General features: G+C 52.0%; 11 protein-coding genes across 11 annotated transcripts; 5 read left to right on the top strand and 6 right to left on the bottom strand.

The window, feature by feature from the left end:
* Positions 1 to 130: 130 nt before the first annotated feature.
* Positions 131 to 2,573, top strand: BO94DRAFT_628652 (glycoside hydrolase family 55 protein; the record flags this gene model as incomplete). The annotated part of the gene is made up of 5 exons (XM_025617500.1): positions 131 to 245; positions 300 to 721; positions 774 to 1,139; positions 1,198 to 1,671; positions 1,730 to 2,573. The coding sequence occupies 5 exons, from the start codon at positions 131 to 133 to the stop codon at positions 2,483 to 2,485; spliced, it is 2,133 nt and encodes a 710-aa protein (XP_025462185.1). The 3' UTR covers positions 2,486 to 2,573.
* A 397-nt stretch (positions 2,574 to 2,970) lies between these two features.
* On the top strand, positions 2,971 to 6,221 carry BO94DRAFT_527660 (phosphoribosylaminoimidazole-succinocarboxamide synthase). Its single transcript, XM_025610395.1, has 2 exons — positions 2,971 to 3,419; positions 3,517 to 6,221. The coding sequence occupies exons 1-2, from the start codon at positions 3,374 to 3,376 to the stop codon at positions 5,943 to 5,945; spliced, it is 2,475 nt and encodes an 824-aa protein (XP_025462184.1). The 5' UTR covers positions 2,971 to 3,373; the 3' UTR covers positions 5,946 to 6,221.
* Positions 6,222 to 6,392: 171 nt separating this feature from the next.
* Positions 6,393 to 8,243, top strand: BO94DRAFT_540199 (Zn(II)2Cys6 transcription factor domain-containing protein). The gene is made up of 4 exons (XM_025612861.1): positions 6,393 to 6,568; positions 6,611 to 7,219; positions 7,267 to 7,407; positions 7,451 to 8,243. Exons 1-4 carry the CDS (start codon positions 6,509 to 6,511, stop codon positions 8,195 to 8,197), a joined length of 1,557 nt encoding a protein of 518 aa, XP_025462183.1. The 5' UTR covers positions 6,393 to 6,508; the 3' UTR covers positions 8,198 to 8,243.
* A 164-nt stretch (positions 8,244 to 8,407) lies between these two features.
* On the top strand, positions 8,408 to 10,921 carry BO94DRAFT_560923 (putative G-patch domain protein; the record flags this gene model as incomplete). Its single annotated transcript, XM_025614187.1, has 6 exons — positions 8,408 to 8,562; positions 8,703 to 8,955; positions 9,060 to 9,135; positions 9,179 to 9,382; positions 9,525 to 9,868; positions 9,911 to 10,921. 6 exons carry the CDS (start codon positions 8,408 to 8,410, stop codon positions 10,919 to 10,921), a joined length of 2,043 nt encoding a protein of 680 aa, XP_025462182.1.
* A 1,478-nt stretch (positions 10,922 to 12,399) lies between these two features.
* BO94DRAFT_579307 (uncharacterized protein) lies at positions 12,400 to 13,503 on the bottom strand. The gene is made up of 5 exons (XM_025615261.1): positions 13,349 to 13,503; positions 13,164 to 13,283; positions 12,903 to 13,088; positions 12,707 to 12,826; positions 12,400 to 12,612 (listed from the first exon to the last, which is right to left on the bottom strand). Exons 1-4 carry the CDS (start codon positions 13,452 to 13,454, stop codon positions 12,708 to 12,710), a joined length of 531 nt encoding a protein of 176 aa, XP_025462181.1. The 5' UTR covers positions 13,455 to 13,503; the 3' UTR covers positions 12,400 to 12,612; position 12,707.
* Positions 13,504 to 13,833: 330 nt separating this feature from the next.
* BO94DRAFT_478371 (DUF4419 domain-containing protein) lies at positions 13,834 to 14,913 on the bottom strand (the record flags this gene model as incomplete). Its single annotated transcript, XM_025608686.1, has 1 exon — positions 13,834 to 14,913. One exon carries the CDS (start codon positions 14,911 to 14,913, stop codon positions 13,834 to 13,836), a length of 1,080 nt encoding a protein of 359 aa, XP_025462180.1.
* A 333-nt stretch (positions 14,914 to 15,246) lies between these two features.
* On the bottom strand, positions 15,247 to 17,172 carry BO94DRAFT_579306 (glycoside hydrolase family 13 protein). Its single transcript, XM_025615260.1, has 3 exons — positions 16,667 to 17,172; positions 15,851 to 16,610; positions 15,247 to 15,806 (listed from the first exon to the last, which is right to left on the bottom strand). Exons 1-3 carry the CDS (start codon positions 17,136 to 17,138, stop codon positions 15,275 to 15,277), a joined length of 1,764 nt encoding a protein of 587 aa, XP_025462179.1. The 5' UTR covers positions 17,139 to 17,172; the 3' UTR covers positions 15,247 to 15,274.
* A 372-nt stretch (positions 17,173 to 17,544) lies between these two features.
* Positions 17,545 to 19,009, bottom strand: BO94DRAFT_540195 (glycerol uptake facilitator). Its single transcript, XM_025612860.1, has 2 exons — positions 18,293 to 19,009; positions 17,545 to 18,249 (listed from the first exon to the last, which is right to left on the bottom strand). The coding sequence occupies exons 1-2, from the start codon at positions 18,914 to 18,916 to the stop codon at positions 18,016 to 18,018; spliced, it is 858 nt and encodes a 285-aa protein (XP_025462178.1). The 5' UTR covers positions 18,917 to 19,009; the 3' UTR covers positions 17,545 to 18,015.
* Positions 19,010 to 19,235: 226 nt separating this feature from the next.
* BO94DRAFT_540194 (uncharacterized protein) lies at positions 19,236 to 20,097 on the bottom strand. The gene is made up of 2 exons (XM_025612859.1): positions 19,900 to 20,097; positions 19,236 to 19,845 (listed from the first exon to the last, which is right to left on the bottom strand). The coding sequence occupies exons 1-2, from the start codon at positions 19,951 to 19,953 to the stop codon at positions 19,345 to 19,347; spliced, it is 555 nt and encodes a 184-aa protein (XP_025462177.1). The 5' UTR covers positions 19,954 to 20,097; the 3' UTR covers positions 19,236 to 19,344.
* A 364-nt stretch (positions 20,098 to 20,461) lies between these two features.
* On the top strand, positions 20,462 to 22,664 carry BO94DRAFT_611456 (cytochrome P450; the record flags this gene model as incomplete). Its single annotated transcript, XM_025616636.1, has 10 exons — positions 20,462 to 20,755; positions 20,807 to 20,850; positions 20,897 to 21,081; positions 21,132 to 21,229; positions 21,277 to 21,375; positions 21,418 to 21,560; positions 21,610 to 21,748; positions 21,798 to 21,929; positions 21,977 to 22,140; positions 22,194 to 22,664. The coding sequence occupies 10 exons, from the start codon at positions 20,462 to 20,464 to the stop codon at positions 22,354 to 22,356; spliced, it is 1,461 nt and encodes a 486-aa protein (XP_025462176.1). The 3' UTR covers positions 22,357 to 22,664.
* Positions 22,427 to 23,586, bottom strand: BO94DRAFT_540190 (L-threonylcarbamoyladenylate synthase). The gene has a single exon (XM_025612858.1). The coding sequence runs from the start codon at positions 23,382 to 23,384 to the stop codon at positions 22,662 to 22,664; it is 723 nt and encodes a 240-aa protein (XP_025462175.1). The 5' UTR covers positions 23,385 to 23,586; the 3' UTR covers positions 22,427 to 22,661.
* Between the last annotated feature and the right edge of the window lie 144 nt (positions 23,587 to 23,730).

The raw sequence follows: 23,730 nt of genomic DNA, 5'->3' as shown, positions 1-23,730 counted from the left end.
ACCTTGGCTATATCGAACCGAAGCCCCCATCACTCATCCAACGCTATCGGAAGATTCGATTTGCGTGTCATCGAATGGCACATCTGGGTATTGGTATGAACAGATTGATCACGATGGACAGTCATCTTTCATGGACTCCAAATACAAAGACAATTATGATGTCTTTCGGAACGTTGTCGATGATTTCGGTGCCGACAATACTGGTGACGAGGACGCGGCCCCTGCCATCCAAGCAGCCATCCAAGGTACAGCAAGTGAAGCACTCTGACAAGCATTTTCTAATACGGAACTTCGCATAGCCGGACCATCCAACGGGCCTGATCGTGGCTCCCATTCCATGGGAACTACCGGACAACCAGCCATTGTCTACCTACCGTCAGGGACCTACCTCATGAAATCGTCCCTACAGTTGTTTGTGGGAACCGTCATCATTGGCGATCCCACCGACCCTCCGGTTCTGAAGGCGACCTCGGACTTTGCAGACGATCATATCATTTACGGCAAGGATCCCAACTTTGGAGGCACGATCAACTTTTACATAGGGATCAAGAATATCATCATCGATTCGACAGATTTCGATTTGGATAAATCCATCACTCTCCTCGACTGGACCGTTAGTCAGGCGACTCAACTTACTAATGTCGGATTCAATATGCCCCTCTATAGCACCGCGCACGTCGGCCTGACTACACAATACGACTACAATAGTAATTTGATTCTGGTAAATGATGTATTGCTGCTCGCTCAAAACATCATAGGCTGACTGTTTGCAGAATGACCTCTGGTTCAGAGGTGGCGCGGTCGGGATGAAGTTGAATGGCCAACAGTGGGTGTTCAAGAACATATCCTTTACTGGTACCACCACCGGAGTACAAGCCGGAGGAACCGATATTGTATTCTTGGGGTGCCGCTTCGAGTCGGGCAGTGTGGGAATTGATGCGCAGGGAACGTCTGGGTCTCTGACCGTAGTTGACACGACGGGTGTCAGCATGGGTACCCTCGTCTCATCGACCAGTTCGGGCAACGCAGGCAACTCTATCGTGCTTGATAATGTGCAAAATTCCGGTACCACTGTGAAGCTCGGGGAAAGGATCGCGTGGAGTGGAAATGTCCCCGACACCTGGGTACATGGAAATCTGGTAGGTTGAGCCTGCGACTGGTTACGTCGAGGCAAGGCTGACCGAAATGACCTGTTAGTATGAATCCAAGGATGCTCAATACGAGTACTCGCAAGGGAAGATCGTCAGCACCTCCCGTTCCTCATCGCTATTGTCAGGCAAAAACTATTTCACCATGGCCCCACCAACGTATCAAGACTACGACGTTGGGCAGATTTTGAATATCAAGAATGTCCCTGGACTGCCAGTCTATGGTGACGGCGAAACCGATGACACCCGAAACATCAACGATATCCTGTCCCGCTACAAGACCTGCTCGCTCATCTATTTCCCGGCGGGCACATATCTTGTGACAGACACCATCTTCATGCCCGCTGGCACACGCATCATCGGAGATCCCTTTGCCTCGACGATTAGTGCTGTCGGAAGCAATTTCGAGGATGAGTCCGCTGTCCGTTCCATGTTTAGGGTCGGATATCCGGGCGATGTCGGCGTCGCACAAGTCAGCGATATGCTTTTCACTGTTGCAGATGTTTTGCCGGGTTGCCAATTGGTAAGAAAAGTAGTTCCCTGATTTTCGGTTGGATAGATTCTAATCAGGTGCAATCTAGGTCGAGATTAACATTGCCGCCCGGTCACCGGGAGATGTTGGCTTCTGGAACACGCATTTCCGTATCGGCGGTGCGGTGGGTAGCCAGGTCGAAAGCAAATGCACCGACAGCCCGGAAGACTGCAAAGCGGCCTATGGACTTCTGCATCTATCTACCACGTCGTCCGCCTACGTTGAAAACATGTGGGGATGGACAGCCGATCACGATCTCGATGGAGACAATCCCCAAACCATCTCCACCGGTCGGGGCGTCCTAGTTGAAGGTACCGCAGCGACCTGGCTCATTGGCACGGGATTCGAACACAACACCCTTTACCAGTACAATTTCCAGTACGCTCGCAACGTCTTTACCGCCATGCAGCAGAGCGAGTCTCCATACTGGCAAGGGCCAGGGAGTAGCGCGCTCAACCCAGCCCCGTGGGATGAGTATCTGACCGTCAGTGATCCTACCTATAGCGATTGCGCGGCCGATGACAGCAAATGCCGTATGGCACTGTTTGAGCGAATCTACGGCTCGTCGGATCTGTTCCTCTATGGAGGCTGCAACTGGGTCTTCTTTAACGACAATGGCGATTGCAGTGGGGACTGCCAGACGAATGCCATTGAGATTGCCAACTCGACTGCCATATACCTGTATGGCACGAACACGAAGAGCACGACCGACATGGTGATGGAAGGAAACAAACCGATTGCGTTGGAGAGCGATAATGCCGGCGGGTGGGGAGGAGTAATTGCCGGGTACCTGTATGATTCATAGATGGCAGACAGGGTGGAGGAAGGAGTACATACGAGTCTTGTTCCTATTGATAGTACTAACCACTAATCTTTCTTTGGCTGACAGTGACATAATCATAATAGCGCAAGGATGCGCGGTCTATCCTGATACACTATACATTGGTTCTCATAAATTGGTAAGGGGCGGTAAGGTACGGAGTATATATTTCTTAAACATGACACGGCTATGAGGTATGGATTAATACCTTTTCTCCGGGCGCATTCAGATGCACTGCATGCAGATCTTACGGAGAAGAGAGTACGGAGTACGGAGTACGGAGTAGCTAAGGAGAATATGTTTGAGACAAATAATCTGAAAATAATGCGATGGGTCATGGAATGGGGTGACCCAAGGTACCCAGGGTAGTACCCAGGGTCAGAGTGGATCGGGCCGCCAGGGATCCGTCGGTTGGATCACCTTCGGGCGCTGGCTCTCGGCCCATCTGCATCTCCATCTCCATCCATCCATCGACTCAGCGAGGGCCACAACACCACTCACACCTAGCCGCTTTGGCAGCTTCACTATCATGCCCCGTCTAAAACATCCTCCAATCGTGACCGACCAGGTTGAAGATCCCTCGGTCCTAAGGTAGGCACCAATGCCAGGTGTTGTTCGATCGGCCCTTTCCTGGTCGGGTGGCTGGGCCGGGAGGCTGGGAAACCTCGGCGGCCGTATAACCAACCACCTCAGCTGCGATGCCGGCCCAATCCAGCAGCTTCCTCCCTTGCTTTTCTACCTGCTGCCAATGTCCTCTTATTACCTCGTGGGCACGTTGAGGGTCCACATCTGGGGAATGTCCATCGGATACTTCCAGTTCCACTGCAAGTGAGCTGCGCACCGCATACATTCTTCGGTTGATTCTCGGCCGCCATGCTCGCCCCGGGTTCTGGGAATGTGAGTCTGAGAACTGTCAGTTGTAAGTAATTAATTGACTCCGCACCATCTTGGCACCCAGCCAAGCAAAATATGATGTGTCTTCGAAATCTGACTGACGGATGGCTGGCCCCTCACAGCAAGTAGGCCACAACTGATGCATTCTCAATCTCAGCAGTCCGTCGCTGCCTCGGACGACTACTACTCTTTCTCCAGTCCCTCCTCCAGTGCGAGATCCCGAGCCAGCGGCAGTCGAATCACCGTGGCACGGTATGCGACACCAAACTCTCATCCTCCGACCCGAACTCCATCTCCTAGCGTCTCTCGAACACATCTAGCCCCGCCGCCTGGTGCACGATCGGAGCATTCTTTGAGTGCCCCGAGCGAGAGCAGAAATTTTGCCACACCTGCTTCTCGGACAATACGTACAGTTGACGAGCGAGACACTGAACCGAGCCACATGTCGGATACCACTTCTCGACGGGAACCCAGCGATAGCTATGCGGGGCGACCGACTACTCCGGGGTTGGATGACTCGCCATACATTCATTTCGCCATCAGCCAGCTCACGCGTGATGAGGAGGTGGCCGGCCCCAGACGGCGAAGCTCGGTCACTAGCAATGATAATCCCCTCGAGCCACTGCTTTGGGATGAAGGATTAGGCTGCTTTATTCGCTCACCTGGGCCGTCGACAACACCAGTACGGCCACCGCAACAATCCTCGGATTCGATAGGGAGGGCCGCTCAGAGCTCGGTGGACCCGGAATCATTTGTTGCGGTTGAGCCTCCGGAGGATAGCCTGCTGTATCCACCATTGGACTATGTGCCTGTTGTCCTACGAACATGGGCCCTGGCAGCGATTATCCTATGCTGTTTGCTCATGATTGCGGGGATATCTTTCTGCAATGTGTGGTCTCAACGGCATCCAGGGCTCTGGGACTACACGGGATTAGGTGGCTCGCACTATTTTGTGATGCAATTTCTCCCTCAGATTTTGGGAATGATCATCACTATTTGGACGTTTGTGATCCAAGCTGCCCTGTATCGAACCATGCCGTTTGCCATTATGGCGTCAGAAAGGCCTTTCGGTTACGTTCTGCAGAACCTGCCGATCTTGTCGCAGAATTTTCTGATACCGGACTTTTCCCATTTCCGACATGGAGAGGCAATAGTCGGGTTTTCACTATTCACCATGTGGCTCTCAAACGTGATCACGCTACCGCTGCTTAGCTGCCTCTTTCAGGCGAAGTGGTACTCGATAGATGGGGAGGGGACTTGGCGGTGGGCTTCAGTCTTAGAAGTCGGATGGACCCTCGTGGCTATTTACGCCTTGTTGGCGATTGGACTGATCCTGCTCATGTTTCGTTTTGTGCGCACCTGGTCCGGCCTGATGTGGGACCCTGTGAGTCTCGCCGACTTGATTTCGATTATCCAGCGATCGAACATTTTGCACGATTTTGAACAGTCCGAGACGTTGCCGGATGTGGGTGAATCGCTGGATCCACGACTTCTCCGATTAGGATACTGGAAACTATCTAGCCGAGCAGAAACATTCTACGGCATCGGTGAAGTGGATGCACCCGTTCGGACGCCGTCTTTACATCGCAAAGAAAAGAACCTCCAGATGCAATCGCATGGCCTGTCACGGGTATCTTTCGACCTTGAGCAGCATGATCTTACGGAGAAGGAGGAGTATTATCAACACCTGTACTCGCCGGCTATCCGCTACCGCTGGGTTCCATGGTTCCTTCGCGACGGCTTTGTGATTCTGTGGACGGTAATTGTTGGTGCCTTATTCATTGCATTTGTGCTGGTCAGCTTCATTCACGATGCGATCAAGGGCGGATTTCCCCCGCGTTTGCCAACATTACCGTCGACGGGCGCCTTCTCCTCGTCCAACTTCTGCTATAGCTTTGTCCCGGCGCTGATTGGGAATATTTTCTTCCTCGCGTGGCAACCCATCGACGTCTATTTCCGTGCGCTGCAGCCATTCGCGACTTTATCCTCTCCGAACGGTGCTCGGGCAGAACACAGCCTTCTATTGTCTTATCCATCGTACTATCCGTTCCAGGTGACCATTTTGGCCCTCCTCAATAAGCACTACAAGGTGGCTTGGATCTCGTTTATGAGCACGATATCAGCTGCCATTCCTATCCTGGCCGGAGGGGTATTCATCGCCTTGTACCACCCATCGGATGACGCGATTCGGATCTCGGCATTGATGCCAGCGTTTTATACCATGGTAGCTTTCTGCGCATTATACATGCTTTCTTTTCTGTGCATCTGGCCTCGCCGCTGTCGCCGTTTGCCACATGAGGTCAACACACTGGCCGATCAGATGAGCTTCCTCTACCAAAGCCCATTGCTCGCGGATAAGATACTGCGGGAACCGAGAAGTAAAGCAGATCTGGTGACTCGATTGGTGGTCGCACCACCCGGGGATCGGGAGCATTCCATGTACGGCTTTGGGATCTACGTGGGTAGAGATGGAAAGGAACATCTGGGCATCGATCGCTTCGACCGTCCTGGGCGGGCGGATATGTTGATTACCACGGGGTGTATGAGGTAGGAGCCTCGAATCCGATACGTGGTTGTATGATGATTGGGTGGAGTTTTGCATCGCATTTCCACGAGATTATGCCTATTTTGCTATGATTTATGTGTTATGATCAGCGACGAACTCACGATAGAGTTGCATACCCTTGACTGCACTGGTTTATTAATGATAATGTGACTGCGATGTATTATGAGTTGATGATTGATGGGTCTATCTTTTTTGGTTTATGCTTACTCCTACGGGAATTTGCTTGATATCCTGACAGTATTGTGATTTCGAATGAACAAGATTAATTCTATACTTCATATTTCCACTATAAGATGATGTAGTTATCCGTTATGCTGACATATGCCGAGTTATGAATCTTATCAGGCGATAAGATGCTGACTCATGCCACGTGAGTGATAAGCTGACAGGCAGTCGTTTATCCGCACAGCGGATTTGTCTGGTGGAAACAAGACAGCTAACAGTACGGTGAGATCCGAATAATGGGCTTAGTAAGGTGCGTTCCGAGAGTGTTTGTGCTTGCGTGGAACGACCGCTCGGCTGCATACATCAACGATTAGTCCAACATCATGGTATACGGCGGGAAGCCGAGTACCGGCTGTCAAAACTGCCGGAAACGACGCATCAAGGTATGCTCCACACGCTGATTGGTTTCTTTGCTGACGAGTTAGTGTGATGAAACTCGTCCTCACTGCAAAGCATGTGTTCGGACGGGCCGGTCCTGTCCAGGCTACCCTCATCCTCTTGATGTTGTGTTACGGGACCAGGTAGCATTCCATCGCAAGAAGCGAGATACGCCCAGTAGTACAATCTCAACTCCTACGGTGGGGTCGGAGTCAACTCAGCCGTCACCAACTCCGATCACCTTAACCGATGCTTTTTCCGACGGCAGCTCTAATGCAGGTACGCCGTTTGGTGCCCTACTGCGTAGCCCGCCGGCGGTCCCGAGAGGCCTGTTTTTATCTACGGAGGATACCGTGACCTCGATGTTTTTTAACTCATTCATCTATTCGCCTCGAGATCCGTTGATTCTGCAGGGGTTCATGGATATCCTGCCGGATGTTTTCTTTTATACGCAGCCCGAATCTCCCCTTCACCTCGGCACTTTGGCTGTGTCGTTTTTTTCCGTGGCTGCCTGGACGGGTAATCGGGCGTTCCTTCAGTCGGCAGAGCAGCTGTTCGTCAAGACTCTGGCCAAGACCAGGAAGGCGTTGCAGGGAGATATCAGTCAGAATGTGGATGATATACTAATGGCTATCCTTCTACTTTCGACCTATGAGGTGGGTCCTTCGACGCATGGTATGTCAGCGATGCTCACCTGCCGTAGGAGTTTTGCGCGTTGAAAGAAGGTCGCCAGCCAGCGAGAACCCATCTGCGCGGCGCCGTTGCTCTGGTAAATAGCAAGAGCCCGGCCCAGCGGTCGTCGATCCTGTCGCTGACATTGGAGACCTCCGTTCAAGTCCAACTGGTATGTTCTGGTTCTTGATCGAGTTCGTCAACTAACCAACCAGGTCAAATCATCCAAAGGACTCGCCTATCCCACCATGCCAGCGCCGAGTGCATGGCCGGTGTCTCCGGAAGCGCCTCAGGCGGCGACATCCCAGCTTTGGATGTTCACATCGGAGCTCGCCAGTCTCCGACAAGCCTGGGATCAGTTCAACTACGAAGGTGCACACGATATTAAAGAGATCCATGATCTTCTAGCATGGGCATACCGCCTCGACGCATCTCTGGAAGCCTGGACCTACGCCCTCCCGGCACACTGGAAGCCCGTTCCGGCCACCTGCATCCCCCAATCCGTTCGACAGGCCGGCATGTACAAGAACCGATGCGACTGCTACACTGACATGTGGGTGGCAGGCACATGGAACTTCTATCGGGATTCCCGGATTGTGGTGCAAAACATCATTCGCTGCTGTCTGGCGCTGCTGCCGGGTGGTGCACCGGAGCAGATCCAGGCGACCATCGATATGACGTACAAGCTGGCTCTGGATATCTGCGGCACGGTGCCGTACATTCTTGGGAGTCAGACGATGTCGGTGCATGTGGGTCAGGAGAAGATCGAGTATCCCGAGGCGGATGGACGGCGGGGGACACTGGCCCATCACCAGACTGCCGGGCTGATCGGGGGGTGGGTGGTGTCGTCTCACATGTCCAACATACAGCTATTCTGTGGGAACGAGGAGTTGAATGCATGGATCGCTGAGCAAAAGGAGCGGGTGCTGCGGATATATACATTTGGGAGGCAGCCTGCATAGTGCATTGCCGTATATGAATCTAATGTTAATACTAAATAAACTCAGGCTCCTACCACCAACTGGTCACGGAACATACCTCGCAGTTGCTAGTAGTGAATCGACATCCTCCGATAAATCACGTAGGCGGTAAGATTCTGCCGACCAACACTTTGTAGCCTCGAATCCACTCCTCATCACCTCCAACTCACCCCCTATCAAAACATCGCCGTCATGTCGCATCACCATCCAGAGCAGACCAGGTATCCGCCTGGCCCTTCATACAGACCTATGCCCCGCCGTGACGACCGGGACGGCCGCATGTACGACGATCGATCGCCCTCCCGATCGCGCTCGCCTGGCGGTATACGCTCTCCTCCCCGCAACCAGTAACACAGAGCGAATGCTTTCCTTGGACAAGCCGCCCACTATTCTTCAGATCTAGCTGTTACTAACTCACTTCCATGCGAAGATCCCCGCGGTCGCCTCCCCGAGGGCCAGCCGCGGACAGAAGACCCGAATACTCCAGAGACCGGTCCCGTTTCCGCAGTCGGGACCGCGATGATTACCGACGGCACTCGCGCTCTCCTCCCCGACGAGGTCGACCAGCATACAAGGATCGTGATCGCGAGGGCTATCGATCCCCGGGATACCGCAGTCGGAGCAGAAGCTACAGTGCCAGCCGGAGTCGCAGTCCTCGTCGCAGTCGACAACCGCATTTTGGACACGAGAGCAGAGAGGTCATGATGGATGGGTTGCCGGTGGATATGGTGGAAGAAGACGTTCGACAAGTCCTTTCCTTGTTTGTGGAGTAGTGCTGTGCGATATAAATTGTTTGGTTGCAGAAAGCTGAGATTGCTTGGCCGGTTCCGGTCGCGTGGTTTAGATTACGAATGAACTGAAAGAGTTCTATCATGTTGAGGGCCTGGATGATGTCCGGGTTATTCGTGATCGGCAGACGAGTGAGTGTGGTGCTTCGTGTGGGGTGCTAGGCTAATGGGTCAGAACTTTCCCGACAATTGGGATTTTTGCGATTCCGGAATTTGAACCTCTCCCGCGCGTTTGTCGAGCGCAACTTTCCAGCGATCTACCTGCATGGGTCGAGTGCACAGAATGACCGCGGCACCAAGGTGCGCATCGCATACAGCCGTGAAAGGGAAGATCGCGCTCGTGCGAGAGCGGAGGCGGATTGGAACTGCGTGATGGTATGTCAGAAACAAGGGTGAGGATGAAGCTAACGCATGCAGTGCGGTATTGTCAACTATTCGACTCGCCAGAAATGCTTTAGGTGTCAAGGGCCACGACCTGGTATGTTCTCTTGCTGCTTTGATGGAGGTTACTGACGGAGTAGACGCTGGCCCGGCAGGTCCCCCTGGGTTGCCAGCTCCCAAGGTGGAGAATCATGGCGACAACGATGCGGCACCGGAGAACCAGCCCTCTCAATTCCTTCTTTTCCGCGGACTGGAGCCTACTGTCACAGAAGAGCTGCTTGCTAAGGGGGTTGCCAAGCTGTACCGTCCTACGGCTACTGGTGATGTTCCAGGAAATGGGAAGAAGGGGGCCAAGGTCGCGTCGACAACCGGTGACTCTAACCTGGGGGCTCGGGATGGCTCCATCCGCCGTGTTCTTCTGGTGAGAGACCGCCGAACTAACGACAGTTGGCGCTACGGATTTGCCGAATTTGCGACTATCCAGGTATGTCTATGCCTTCTGACTCGACCCTGCTAATTCGTGTAGGATGCACAAGCAGCCGTTACCCGTCTGAACTCGTTTGAAAAGTTCACCATCTCATCTCGACCGGTTCTCGTCAGTTACATTCACGCGGGTGTATTTGTTCCGGTCCTCAATCCCACCGGTGCGGAACGATTCACGTTCAGCCCTCTGAGCAACCCATCTCTCAAGCTTATGTACTGGGATGAAGAAGCCTACGTGACCGAACTTACCGTGTCCACGGCAGAGCTTGACAATCCGAAAGACAAGCCCGCCAACCAACCCGAGAGTCAAAAGTCCAAGGATGATAAAGCCAAGAAGCGCAAGGCTGAGGCCGCGGCTGCAGGGGCCAAGAAAATGGCGGTGCCATCGCATTTGCAGTTCTGGAGCAACCGTCATGCCGAGTTGCATGGGATCCAGAAGAAAGACGCGGACGACAAGAGCACGGAGCATGGCTCGGACCGTGGAGCGTCTCCGGATGCTGCGCCGCCCACGCAGTCCTACGCGGATCCCAGCCGCAACTGCTGCTACTTGTGCCTGCGGCAGTTCAAGTCCTCGGCCGAAGTCAATCGCCACGAACGTCTGAGCCAACTGCACCGGGGGAATCTACAAAACGAGGAACTGACCACCAAGGCGATGGGCAAGCTGATCAAACACGGCATTATCGCAGCACCTACCGAGTACCGTGACCGGGCACGAGAACGCCGCAAGGCATTTGGCAGCAGACCAGTCAAGACTCGGCCGGCCCCGGCCCCGGCCCCGAAGGAAGAGGAGCCACCAGTCCAGCAGACCTCCAAGGGCGCCTCCCTCCTGAGCAAGATGGGATGGACGGGAGCTGGTCTAGGTGCTCAAGGCACCGGGATGACAGCTCCGATAGCCACCGAGGTATACGCCCAGGGGGTGGGACTGGGAGCGCAAGGAGGGAAGCTGGGCGATGCCACCGAAGAAGCAGGACGGAATACGCGCAACCGGTACGACGAATTCCTAGCAAAGACGAAGCAACAGGCACGGGAACGCTACGAACAGATGGACCGATAGATACATGCAGCAGCATACCAATACAACGCATCCATAATAACAGAGTGGAGTAAACTAAAGAAGAGTAGAGATCACACCGGGTATCAACACCTCACTCCCCCTTCTCCCCCCTAGCCTTCTCCTTCTCTTTCTCCTTCTCCTTCTGCAACTCCCTCCCAAACCTCTCCCCCAACACCCGTTCAACCCACCCCTCCACCTCCCTCTCCAACTCCACATCTGCCTCCCCCAACACCCCCCCTCCCCTTCCCCCTTCCTCACAAACCGCCTCATATCCTCCACCCCATTAATATCCAACGCATACAGAACCCCCCGCCCGCCATCATACTAAAACTGAGCACGTTCATAGTAGCCAGATGTAGTGCCTCGAAGGCTTCCGCCCCGCCACTGACTTTCGGTTTGTGGTAGATGCTGCTGGTGTAGTAGGGGGGTATGGAGGAGAGGAATTTTCGGGTTGTGGCGCGGCGCGTGCTCCATAGGCTGAATGTGAAGAAGGCGAGGCCGGAGAGGAGGAGTTTGAGGTTTGTGCGGGGCGTCCAGAGGAGGGGGAGGGGGGGGTTTATTTCGTCGCTGGGGGAGCGGGTGTAGCTGGGTTTGGTGTTGGGGGAGGTGGTTGAGGGGGTGGTTTGGGGGTTGGTGTTGGTGTTGGTGTTGGGTCGGAGGATGAGGATGAGAAGAGTGAGGAGAAGAGCATTGTGTATGGTGGTGTGGTTCGATTGAGTTATGGAGGATGTGGCAATCGTAGACAGTCAAGTAGAGATGTAATTGGGACAGGATATGACTCGTCCACAGGTAAGAGAAAGGAGGAGTAGCGAGAGCTTAGAGTAGAGGTTTGTGATAGATGCAGCGAGATGATTCTGTGGGTACGGAGCGGAGCGGAGAACCCGGAGATAATGACCAATTGGGAATGGTCATGTGACTAGCTCGATGGTTACATCCATCTTATTGATTGGTATGACAACTGGTGAGATCTGGAGATGACAATTCTTGGCAACTGCTACATGCCATGGTATTCGTCTGGGAGGGGGATCCTCCAGTGTCTGTCCAGCATTGAATGTGGCTTGAATGGTATGGATCTCTGTCGTAGTGCTCTGGTTACACTTTGGTCTTAGTACGGAGTAGATTTGTTCAAATAGAAGAGTGGTGAGTCCCGGCCATATAGCAATCTTGGCATTTAGCATGTTGTGATTCATCTTGTTTCTTGTAATGCTGAAATTGTACTTGAAGAGATTCCTACTGCCAGGTGTAGTTACTTTTATCCATCGTTTAACAATTAAATTGGCTGGTCTTTATATCTGCTACTCATCTGCACCGTCACAGGCATGCCGTTTTGTAGGGCTGAGGTCTGCAGCCGAGCATCCATCCATTCATCTGGGTGGTGTTCATTTGCGATGGGTGGGTTGGTGATAGGATACCTTACTGGATGATTTGATCCAACTGATATCCCTCTTTATGCAAATCAAATTCCAATAGATCAAACTAGCTCATCCTCATCAATAAAATATCAACCAGAATCAGAACCAGAGTCAAATGATCAATAAGAACGACACAGTCCATGAGAACAACATCCCCGCTCACAGTCCATAGTCACAGACCAGTTTCACCAGTTCGTTCATCAAGACCTTGACCATACTCCCCATCACCAAAGTCCTCTCCCTCTCCGTCCACTTCTCCATCATCACCAGTATCAGATCCTATACATATATAACATCAGTATTCACCAGCAGCTACAAACCACCAAACCAACCAAACCAACACAACCTATATGCAAAAAGAGAAAGAACATACCCTAACAAGCCCTACAAGCCCCCCAGTAACAGCACAAGCCATTCGGACAAGGCTTGGATTTCGGTCGGCATTGAGGACGGGAGTGTTTTCTTTCTGTTAGGGTGGATGTAGATGTAGATCCTGGGTTGGTTAATACCATCCTGCTTTTCCTGTCCAGAAGAGAATCCCCGGGGGAAAAGAAAGGAAAGGCACATACTCTTCTCCACCTGCACCTGTGCCTCATCCCCATCATTACCATCGGTGAAGCAATAAGCAAGACAAACCCCTCGATAACAACATCCGCCGTTTTTGCAGGGGCGGCGGCGATGGCATTGTGGGTTTGCTGCATTCATACTAATACCATTATTCTTGCTAGTAACCGTGTCGGTATCTGTGTTTGATTCTGATTATACATTCATAAATTAGTAACATTGCATATTCCCATCGGTAGAGATAAAGGTAGTGAAGGTGTACATACCAATACCATCTCGAATCAACTCCGTATGATATTCATGAGGGCAATATGCAAGACAGAGGTTGTTGTAGCAGCATCCGCTTTCGCAGTCGGAGGGGTTGTGGCAGGGGGTGGTGGATATCACTATTATATTTGAGAGGAGTTAAGGTTTGGTTGGGGAATGGTGAGGAGGAGAAGGGGGATGGTACAGGCATCGGTGTTGGCGAGGGTGGAGGCCGAGTTGGAGGCTGAGTTGGGGAGGGCGGAGGTTATGAGGGTTAGGGTTAGGGAGAGGAATAAGAGGAGGAGTTTCATTGTCGTTGTGATGATTGGGTTCAGGTTGTAAGTGTGTGTGTGTGTGTGTGTGTGTGTGTGTGTGTGTGTGTGTGTGTGCGCGTGTCTGTGTGAGAGAAGGAGAGAGTTGGGGAGGAGGAAGAAGGAGAAGAGGAGGGGGGGAGGCTTTTATCAACGAGGTGGTGGGTGGGTGTGAATTGTTGGAAAAGTGCATGTGGGAATAATGTGGATGAATGTGGTATGTTGATGAATAGTAGGGTTGAGGACGTGATAGAATATTTGCAACAAAGGAATGGATCTATCTACCTAGTAAATAACCCCGTCGCCATGCTTTATCAAATAACTTCACTTCTCGGCCTTCAATGCCACGACTTTGACGCTCCCCCTTGGTACGTCTCTCTCAAATCACCCACCATCCTGACACCGGCTGCAACTCAGTCCACCCTCCATCAAACCCATCGGGATGGTACAAGACTTCAAACCCCACCAGCCCAGCCACAAACCTCACCCGACGCCTGATTCCCTCCTCATCAATACAAAACGTCTTGAAGGTCGCATATGACCCTGGAAAAGTCGACATTTGAAGCGGAGGATATGACACTCCATCAAATTCCACCACCCTTTCCTCCGGATTAATCACAGGCGGAATACATTCACCATCTACATCCCAGAAGCAGAATGCCGTGGCCCAGCCAGCGACAATCATCGTCATTCCGGCCTCGCGCTTCTCACGAAAGCACCAATTCCAGAAATAATGACATTTCCGCAGATTGCCATCAAACGATGTGACAAATCGACGCAGTACCGGACGAAGGTTGGTAGCAAATCTCCTTGGTTGCTCGCCCCAGGTTTCAATCATCTCCAGTCTCGTCAGTAACGCTTCCCAGTCCGTCCGCTCGCCCAACAGCGTCAGCGATTGAATTCCACGTGGCCATATGTAGGGGCACGGAAACTGGAAGCATTGTGTGATAGCGCCCATCACCAGTGTAGACGCTGTCACTGCGTCATCCTCAGTTGTGGTGCTGAACGACGGGAGTGCCCAAGCCCTGACTTCTGGATCGTTCACATGGTGCGCCAGCGCGGCTTCCATATAATTCGCCAAGGCACTGACAGTTGACTCGGGATGGATTGGGGGCATGCGTTGACTCGGGCGGACAAAGAGGTGCCGGGATTCCTGGGGATGGGCGTTCACGTACAGGTTCAGTTGGCTGAGGATGGAGAACCAGATGTCTTCGGGACGGATGGTGAGTTGGTGGTGGTTGCAGTAGGCGTTATACAGGGCTTCAAGGAACCCATGTTTCCATCCGATTAGGCGGCGCGCCTCGAAGTCGACATTGTCAAATGTGCTATTGATTATTTCGGTCGTTTCAACAGTGTCACCGAAGTTGGTTTGTCCAAAGAACTCGAGTCCGTTGGCGGCGCCGGGCTTGCCATTCCATCCATGTGGGGGGATACCAGGGAAGGTGAGTGTAATAGGCATGTTAAGTAGGGACTGTATTAACAATATGATAGGTTATGAGATGCTTAAGGAATGCAGAGGTTGAGCTGGGGCTGGGCCGTCTTATCAAATTAACAGGCTGCCTGAAACAGAAAGCACCACTTAGGTTGGTGGATGTCATACCTTCCAGTATGGCACTGTTATTTCCATCTATGGGCTGCTTAAAACCATCTGGCTATAAGGAAGTGTTGGCACTTCCTATGCACTCGTCTATTGGTCTGCTATCTATGAAGTTGGGACATAAAGATGAAATCTAATAGAAGGAATGGAAGGAATACAAATATCATAATCAATCGAATGGATGTGATATTCAACCTGATATTATCCTCCAAGATATCTTGACCTAGGCTTCCACAAGCAGAACAACCGATTCATACGGCCGAAGAGACCATTTCTGCCTCGAGAATCTCTCCTTTACTTCGTCTGCACCTTCATACGAGTTCAGGAGCACCGCCTTTACCCCCTTCACACCATTGGCAGTAGAATCCCACTCCAGAGTTCCCTCCGTCCAGTTAGTGAGCACCAAAGCCTTCTGATCCTCATACTGACGGGTGTATGCAAAGATATCCTGGCTATCTTTATCCACCAGTTCATAATCACCATAGACAAAAATATCCAGGTACTTCTTGCGCAGTGCTAGGACCGAGGCCCAGTAGTTGTAGGTTGAATTTGGATCATTCACCTGCGCTTCCGCATTAACTCGCACATAGTCCGGGTTGACGGTCATCCAAGGCTTTGCATTGGGACCGGTGAATCCACCGTTTGGCGCATTGGACCACTGGACCGGTGTGCGGCCATTGTCTCGGGATTTCTTCTGGTATTCCGCCCGAGCGCTTTTTTGTGCCTCCGTGTCTGTTGGCCTATGCTTCAAGAGTCTGACAGAGTTAGTCTATTTCTTCATCGAGGTAGAGATACGAACCGGTGCCAGTGATTAAGACAGTCAATGTCCTTGTATTCACTAATGTCCCACTCAGGCGGAACGTTTCTCATTCCTAGTTCCTGCCCCTGGTACACAAACGGCGTACCAGACTGCAAGGCGAGAACAGTGGCCAGCATTTTACCTGCCTCGGTGCGGAACTCCTCCTTTGCTTGTGCATAGCGATCAATCGACCGGGGCTGATCGTGGTTCTCCCAGTACAGTGCATTCCAACCATCGTTGGCGTACATGAACTTCTGCCATGTGTCAAAAAAGGCCTTTAGGTCGGTGAGCTTCCAACTTCCAGGCTCGAACTTGTCGTATGTGCCGTGATCAATGTCCACATGCTCAAAGTTGAAGATCATGTTGAGTTCATTTCGGTCGTAGCGCACAGCGCGAAGGACCTCCTCGGTGTCCTTGACAAATGGCATCTCACCGACACTGAACGCGTCATACTCCTTCAAAATCTTCCCCAGGTCTTGGAAGTATTCATGTAGTCTTGGCCCGTTGGCATAATATTTATCCCCCCACTGCCAAGGAGTTCGAGGATCCTTGACAGGCGCATCTGGGAATCGTTGGTCTTTGCTAACAAAGTTGATGACATCCATACGGAATCCATCTGCGCCCTTGTCCAGCCAGAAACGCATGATATCGTGGACGGCCTTGCGAACAGGTGGATGTTCCCAGTTCAGGTCGGGTTGTTCGGTCGCATACAAGTGGAGGTAATATTCCTGGGTATGCTCATCCCATTGCCAGGCGCTACCTAATTGCAGTCAGCAAGATACTCGAAACCAATGTAAGAAATAGTATATAATTCACCCTGAAAATGCGACACCCAATTATTCGGGGGCTGTCGGTTCCCCTGCTCATCGTACCTCGCCGGCTTCCACACATACCAATTCCGATACTCATTATCCTTGGAGCTGCGAGATTTCTGGAACCATTCATGTTGATCACTGGTATGGTTGACGACCAAGTCCATAAGGAGCTTCATTCCACGGTCATGACACCCCTGAATCAACTTCTCGACATCCGCGACCGTGCCATACTCATCCGCGATGCTGTAGTAATCGGCAATGTCATAGCCCATGTCCACCTGAGGCGACTTGTACGACGGACACAACCAGACAATATCCGCCCCTAAGTTCTTGATGTAATCCAGCTTGGAGATGATACCGGGAATGTCGCCGATGCCATCATCGTTGGAATCTTTGTAGGATGCAGGCCAGATCTGATAGACCGAGCATTCCTTCCACCAGGCGCGGTGGATCTGAGAGGCGACCTTGCTCATGGTGTTGGTGTGTGGGTGGTTTGGTAGGATGAAGAGGACTGGGGGAAGTGGTCTCTTATCAGGAAGGGGAGGGAGGACAGGTTGGCTGCCCCTCCATGCATGGGCACCGCGGGGCAGCTGCTTCAGCTCATTCAGCGACCCTCGTGCGGAGAAATTCTCGGTGGATGCTCATCCACCGGTCGCATTGGTCTACCACTCACACCCCGCGATGTGGTGGACCGGGATTTCAATGCCAGCGTACCCACCTCGTCGTACCTGGGATGATGTTGTAGATACTTTTCCCGGAGCCTGACCAACAGTGCTGAAACTGATCCCCGATCTACTCTCCGCGTCACGGAATGATGCCACTTGGCGGCGCTTTGAACCCTAATTATAGCTATTTCTACCTGTTATTTATGAAAGTGCTGGGAAATTCCAAGGTGGGCGCATCACGCCCATGTCTTCAATAGTACCTCACAATGTTCGCAGATTATCAACCGGCATACAATTGATCGCTCAGTTCTCGTGAGAAAGCTTCGAGGTAAAATGCCTAAGAATGCAGCCAACCCGGCTGTTTATCCAATGACATGGTTCCATGTCAGTGTGCATGCGGTCCTTGAAGTGACCGATAACGAGCGGGCAGCAAGTTGCATTCCGCAGCTCACCCTGTCGGCGCCCTCAACGTGTATCCCAGGATAACATAATAACAGAAAGCACGCAATCTCAGTCTAGAAACATATACACTCTATCATCATACATCTCTCACATCATACTCATAATCGTCCCAACACCCCATCTATACATGTCCACATAAAGTCTCCGCATCTCATCGTACAAATATCCATAGTCCTCTTGGAGGCCAGCGGTAATCAGGATCCTTCACTCGGTGGAAAATTCGTTAATGCAGTCGAAGAGCGCCATCGCGATCCTCGGCTCTGTCAAAAGCGTCGGTGATGCGAGAGCCTTCTCCCTCATAGAGGAGCGAATCGTAAACAGTAGCCCCCAGTATGCAACCAACAATCGGAGCGAAAATCGGCACCACGAAGTAGTAGTTCGCGGCGGTGAATACCTCCCTGCCATAGATGAAAGCGGAGAACAGTCTCGGGCCAAAGTCTCTTGCGGGGTTGATAGCCTGCACAGTCAGCTTAGTTCCATAGGAAGGAAGAGGACCTTACATAACCAGTCTGCCAGCCCAGAGCAGCTCCAATAGCAAGGAGGAGGAAAAACACCGTCACCTGAGGCGAATGAAACCTCGTCGCATTGGCCGGATCCGAGATACTCAGACATCCAAACATAAGCACTGCCGAGCCAAGCAGTTCCGAAAACGCGGCCTCCCAATTTGACTCAAAGAATGCAGCAGGGTAAGTCGAGAAGATACCGGCAGAATGGTGTCCACGGGGACTCAGGATCGAGCCACCAGGAATGGTAAACTCCGGATCCCAGTCTTTAATGGCAGAGCGGTAGTTGATATATACGATGGTAGCGCCGACAAAACCACCGAGGAACTGGGCGAAGAGTTTGCCGGGGAGTTTGCGCCATTGGCCAGGGGTAGGACGGACGAGGGCCATGCAAATGGTCGCCGCAGGGTTGATGGAGGGACTGGGGTCAGAAAGATAACCTGAGAGGCAGACAGCTGCAGCCCAAGCAATGTTGATCGATAGCCAGGTGCCATATTGGTAGTCGGATAGGAGGCATTGAGCGACGACACCATCGCCGACGACGATCAGGAGAGCCGTGCCAAGGAACTCGGCGACGTAGGGCTTGAGGGCCCTCCGCGAGAGGCCAGTGTTGAGAAACATGGTTGCTCGGTTTATCGCCCTCTGGATATGTCAATTAGGGACAATGACAGAGGTACCGTGGTAGCAGTGGTCTGTTTTGGAGGTTTGTTGACGGGAAAAAGAGAGAGGGGCCAAAGGAGTTCGAGTGCCGAGTACGTCATGTCATATCTCGCCCTCCCTCACCGCCAGTGTCGGACCTTCCTATCCTAGTTTAGCGCGTTGGAGATAAAGTGTGGCTGGGCCCCACAGGGTCCTCTGATACCTGAGGCATCAAATATGCGCACAGGGTGCTTTTTGGACAGTGCTCTCATTGATCTTCATCTGAACAATGTATTAACATCAGACTCATTATTCGGCTTGTAACTATTCAATCTGGTTGACAATGGCCGAAGGCAAGGCAGTATACCCATAAATCAAGAGCACGAAATACTAATTACTCCCCCGCGGTATCAACCCTTCAAATGCCTCGCCCTCTCCGGATCTGCCAACATGTCTATATTCCACCTCGGATCTTCCGAGTCTTGTACCGGCGCCCATCCAAGTTGAATCTGCATCACCTTCTGATCCCAATCCTTGGTAAAACTTTTAATCTTGCCATCCTCAACCTCAAAGATAGCAGCAGCACTCCACCTCGCTTTTCTCGGAGGATCCGACCTCTCAATTCCCTGGTACGGCTTGCCGGCATGCGATCCTTCAGCTGTATAGCGGAGCAGAACATGTCCGTTCTTCGCCCATGCCTGGTCGTATCGGACGATGTGCAAGTTGTTGACAGATTCCATGACGTGGGCGTGCGATTCAGCATAGTCCATCGGTGTAGAACAGCCGGGGAAGGTGGAGGGACCCCAGAACCAGCTGTCCGGGGTGCAAAGGTGGCGGACGGACTCGGCTCCTTTGTTCTCGGTTGGAGAATAGGCGATTGACATGTATTCTTTTGCAACGGCAAGATTGGCCTAGAAAACGCTGTGTTAGTAATGGATCAATGTGGGTAAAATCAGTAAACATGCCTCTTCCTCCGAGGTCTGTGGTGTGGAGATCATGGTGGGTGGTTGTGAAGACATAACGATAAGTTATGATTTACAATTGGTGAATAAAACCATAAGTGATCTACCATGCAGCTGCTCCAACCCGTCAAGGCGGTTTATATATTTTGATTCTCGGCACTGTGGTCACAATGACGTCGTAGAACAATCCGCAGGTTTTTGTGCTACGAGTTGATATCCTGACAACTGTAACCCAATTTTCAGAGCCTGTCCTTGTATTCCTAGCATAGTAGCTCAAGGGTGGCCCTAGCTGAAGTGGTCGGTGGTCGGTGGACAAGAAACAGTCAAGTGGGACTGCTTCAGCGAGCGGGGTAAAGCTATCAGGCATCCCATGCCAATCATCGCCATGACCCCGCCTCCATCTCCTCCATGTTGATTGGAAATACAACGTAGCTTGTCTGGTAGATGGGTCAGCCGGGGACGGGCCATTGCCGACATCCCGAGTTATCCGTTCACTATAAATGGTGTCTCCGTACCATGTCGGAGTAACAAGGATCCAGATAATCTCCGATGCGTTTGACAAACAATGCTGGCCCTTGTGATATTTCTTTCGATCCCTGTATACCTTCTTGCCATTGGGTGTTACAATCTCTTTTTCCATCCCCTCCGCAACTTCCCCGGTCCACCCCTCGCCAAAGTCTCCAAATTATGGAGTCGAATTGGAAACCGGAGTGGTCGCAAAGCGGAGCGAATTCATCATGCCCATCTTCAGTATGGTCCCGTCGTGCGATTTGGCCCGAATGAATTGTCTTTTGCAGATCCTGCCGCCGTGCGAGTTATTTACATGTCGGATGCCTTTGTCAAAGAAGAGACTTTCTATGTATGAACCCAGGGCTGATGTGTAAGCATGAAGAATGCTAATGTAGTTCAGAGGGCAAAAACTATCTTCCATGAGGACCACCTCTTCTCTACTCGGTAACATTACTGGTATCATTCAAACCGCAACGACTGATCGCGTCAGGGATGTGCGGGCACATCGGCAGCGGCGAAAGCTCTTTGCACGGGGATACTCCCAGGCAGCGATGCTGGAATACGAACCTAATATCTCGAACAAGATCGATTCACTTCTGCAACAATGGAAGGCTCGGTCCGACGGCCCAATTGATGTTTATCCATGGCTACATTGGCTTGCGTTCGACGTGGTGTGTGAGTACAGTCCCCACACTGTCAGTTAAATCTGTAATGACCGCATGCAGATCATTTGATGTTCGATGACGACCCAGGTCAAGTGGCATCCGGTCAGAGCCATGAAGTAATGCCATATATTGCTGCGTGGGCACCTACGTATATATATGTCAGTTCGCTGTTGTTTTTTCTTACGGTATACTGACCTTCCCGAAGAAAGAGTTCGTCCCGCAACTGGATCGATGGGGAGTATATGTCCCTGGTTACGTGGGTGATTACTTCAGACAGGTTCAAAAGTGGAAGAATGCGAGTGATGTCCAGTACAATGCATCGGTACGGTCAGGCTAACCATCATAGTATTCCGTCAACTTGATCAAGAGAAGCCGGGAAAGAGGCACGAAAACTCCTTTCCTAAGGGCAGTATTGAATGGAGACAAGGACGCTTTCCTCGGTAGGCCTCTAACAAACTCCGAACTCGCAGAGGAGTGTATGGCCGGCATGTATGTTGATCTCATGGTGGAGTATTGTCTCCGCTGACAGCCATTCCAGGTTCGCAGGAAGTGGAACCACCGCCAATACGTTTGTTTTCCTTCTCTGGGCTTGTCTGCGGAAACCAGATATCGTGGCCAAGCTCAAAGCCGAGTTACGAGAGGCATTTCCAGATCCATCGATTATTCCTGACTATCGGGTGGGTGCATGCATCGGATAGCTACATCGATTCATGCTAATCATCTCAGACATGTTCGTCGCTACCCTACCTTCAAGCCGTTATATCCGAGACCCTCCGCCGGTATCCCGTTGCCATTTCTCAATTACCACGAACCGCAATCAAGGACACGGTTGTCGCAGGTGTTGCAATCCGAAAAGGCGTTAGTTCTTCCATCTCACATTCTTATTACTCGCTCACACAAAACAGACTACCGTAGGGACTCAAAATTACACCACCCACTTTAACGAAGAAGCATTCCCCAACCCTCTGGAATTCCGACCGGAGCGGTGGCTCGAGAAGGAGAATGAGGCATTACGCAAAGAGGCGTCGACGCCGTTCTCCATCGGGCCGAGAAAGTGTATCGGCATCAAGTGAGTATCTATCCCATCCCTGCCCTGTCCACTATGGATACTCATGACCACAGTTTGGCACAAATGGAGCTCACCAAGTTGGTTGCGGTTTTCTTCCGCCGGTTCGATGGAACAATCGATGACAGTATTAACGATGACGCGATGCGGATGTATGATACATTCACAGCTTCACCGGCGGGGCGGAAACTGTTGGTTCATTTGCGCGAGTCGCTCTAGAAGATCAGCGGGAGCGAGTCTCGGGGAAGTAGACTACTAGATAGCGTTGCAAACAACCAAGCCACATGCCCTCCACTCCAGAAATGTATCGCCTGGCCGGCGTTCAGATGCAGGTCCGAAGATGATGCCAAACTCCCTAAAGCTGACACACGGCAGAGTTTGGTCGTGCTGAATGTGATTCAGCAATCGGATTCACGGCTCTCATTATCCTTCTCATGGCCAAGACAGCCAATGCATTTTGGGTCTCTCATCCGCCGTTAAAACATCAAAGATCTATTCTATCTCACCTCCCAGCCAACTAAGTCCTATTTATACACCGGATCCTCAGGCAACTCCACACCCCAGAACCTGCTCATCCTCTCTCTAAACAACTCATAACACGACCCCATCCGAAGCACCTTCATCTCCTCAAAATCCACCAAGATCGACGCCCGCCCATATACATGATACCTCTGCAACCCATAATCCACAATCAAATCCGCCACCTCCTTAATCTCGTCCTCGATATCCTCGACGCGAAACTTCTGCCCACGCCCCGTTAGATTGGCACTCGACCCCACCATCACCTGCCCCGCCTCATAATTCAACCGACAGATCTCCCGGTTCAAGGACCCCCCGCCCACAAACATCCCGATTTTCCCATTCTTGACGATGTTGGCGAGGGTTTGCGGAGTGAAATTGGCCATGATGGGGTGGTCTGGGTTGTAGGGTGCCACGATACCCACACCCATGTCGAGGTCCTGGGTGAGGACACGGGTCATGTGGAATTTCTCGGGTTCGAGGATGTGCAGTTCTTGGTGAAGCTCGTAGGATCCGATTAGGCCGTGGGGGTGGCCGGGACGGCGCTGTTTGGCGGTAAAGGCTTTCTCGATCGCCTCTACGGACGAGGCCATTAGGCCGTAGCCGACTTCGGTGGGGACGATCACGATGCCGCCGGATTGGAGGACTTGGAAGACCTGTTGGGCGTCGGATGTGGTGTTGGGGAGGTGGCCGGGGCGAGGGATCGTCTTGGCTGCTAGGGGAGACATGGTGGAGTGGGGAGAGAGGGAGTGTTTGGGGAATTGGCTTGTTGGGATTCATGTGTAGTTCATGGCCTTGCTTATGGTGGGGTAAGCTCTATATAGTAGGATTGTGTTGTGTGTGTGGCTGGCGGATCATAGTAGTCTAGCGGATGATTGGGTGTCTGCTATGCGGGGACTTTAGGATAGAGGTTTTTTTTGAAATTTGAATAGCTGATCGAGTACGGAGTATTCCGTATCTGGAAAGTTTCCCATGATGGATCTCTGGCAGAATGATAAATGCCACGAGACTCGGTCTGCCCGTTGCTTATCGCGTCCAGCCCAGCCTCCCCTGCATTCCGCGCTAATGCTCGGC

This window comes from Aspergillus sclerotioniger, assembly GCF_003184525.1.
Source record: "Aspergillus sclerotioniger CBS 115572 chromosome Unknown BO94scaffold_44, whole genome shotgun sequence".
Taxonomy (NCBI): domain Eukaryota; kingdom Fungi; phylum Ascomycota; class Eurotiomycetes; order Eurotiales; family Aspergillaceae; genus Aspergillus; species Aspergillus sclerotioniger.
Note: the sequence above shows the minus strand (reverse complement) of the source record. Positions and strands in the feature narration are given on the sequence as shown.

Excerpts from the sequence above, each read along its gene's own strand:
- BO94DRAFT_540195 (XM_025612860.1), bottom strand. The coding sequence starts at position 18,916 with ATGTTTCTCAACACTGGCCTCTCGCGGAGGGCCCTCAAGCCCTACGTC. Across the intron at positions 18,250-18,292 it reads TGGGCTGGCAGACTGGTTAT|GCTATCAACCCCGCAAGAGA; the intron begins GTAAGGTCCTCT and ends CTGACTGTGCAG.
- BO94DRAFT_579307 (XM_025615261.1), bottom strand. The coding sequence starts at position 13,454 with ATGAAACTCCTCCTCTTATTCCTCTCCCTAACCCTAACCCTCATAACC. Across the intron at positions 13,284-13,348 it reads CCTCGCCAACACCGATGCCT|TGATATCCACCACCCCCTGC; the intron begins GTACCATCCCCC and ends CAAATATAATAG. Across the intron at positions 12,827-12,902 it reads ACAGGTGCAGGTGGAGAAGA|GATCTACATCTACATCCACC; the intron begins GTATGTGCCTTT and ends TAACCAACCCAG.
- BO94DRAFT_579306 (XM_025615260.1), bottom strand. The coding sequence starts at position 17,138 with ATGAGCAAGGTCGCCTCTCAGATCCACCGCGCCTGGTGGAAGGAATGC. Across the intron at positions 16,611-16,666 it reads TTGGGTGTCGCATTTTCAGG|GTAGCGCCTGGCAATGGGAT; the intron begins GTGAATTATATA and ends GACTGCAATTAG. Across the intron at positions 15,807-15,850 it reads TGTCTTAATCACTGGCACCG|ACTCTTGAAGCATAGGCCAA; the intron begins GTTCGTATCTCT and ends TAACTCTGTCAG.
- BO94DRAFT_527660 (XM_025610395.1), top strand. The coding sequence starts at position 3,374 with ATGCTCGCCCCGGGTTCTGGGAATGTGAGTCTGAGAACTGTCAGTT. Across the intron at positions 3,420-3,516 it reads GAGTCTGAGAACTGTCAGTT|CAAGTAGGCCACAACTGATG; the intron begins GTAAGTAATTAA and ends GGCCCCTCACAG.
- BO94DRAFT_540190 (XM_025612858.1), bottom strand. The coding sequence starts at position 23,384 with ATGTCTCCCCTAGCAGCCAAGACGATCCCTCGCCCCGGCCACCTCCCC.
- BO94DRAFT_540199 (XM_025612861.1), top strand. The coding sequence starts at position 6,509 with ATGGTATACGGCGGGAAGCCGAGTACCGGCTGTCAAAACTGCCGGAAA. Across the intron at positions 6,569-6,610 it reads GCCGGAAACGACGCATCAAG|TGTGATGAAACTCGTCCTCA; the intron begins GTATGCTCCACA and ends CTGACGAGTTAG. Across the intron at positions 7,220-7,266 it reads TTCTACTTTCGACCTATGAG|GAGTTTTGCGCGTTGAAAGA; the intron begins GTGGGTCCTTCG and ends CACCTGCCGTAG.
- BO94DRAFT_540194 (XM_025612859.1), bottom strand. The coding sequence starts at position 19,953 with ATGTCTTCACAACCACCCACCATGATCTCCACACCACAGACCTCGGAG. Across the intron at positions 19,846-19,899 it reads CACAGACCTCGGAGGAAGAG|GCCAATCTTGCCGTTGCAAA; the intron begins GCATGTTTACTG and ends AGCGTTTTCTAG.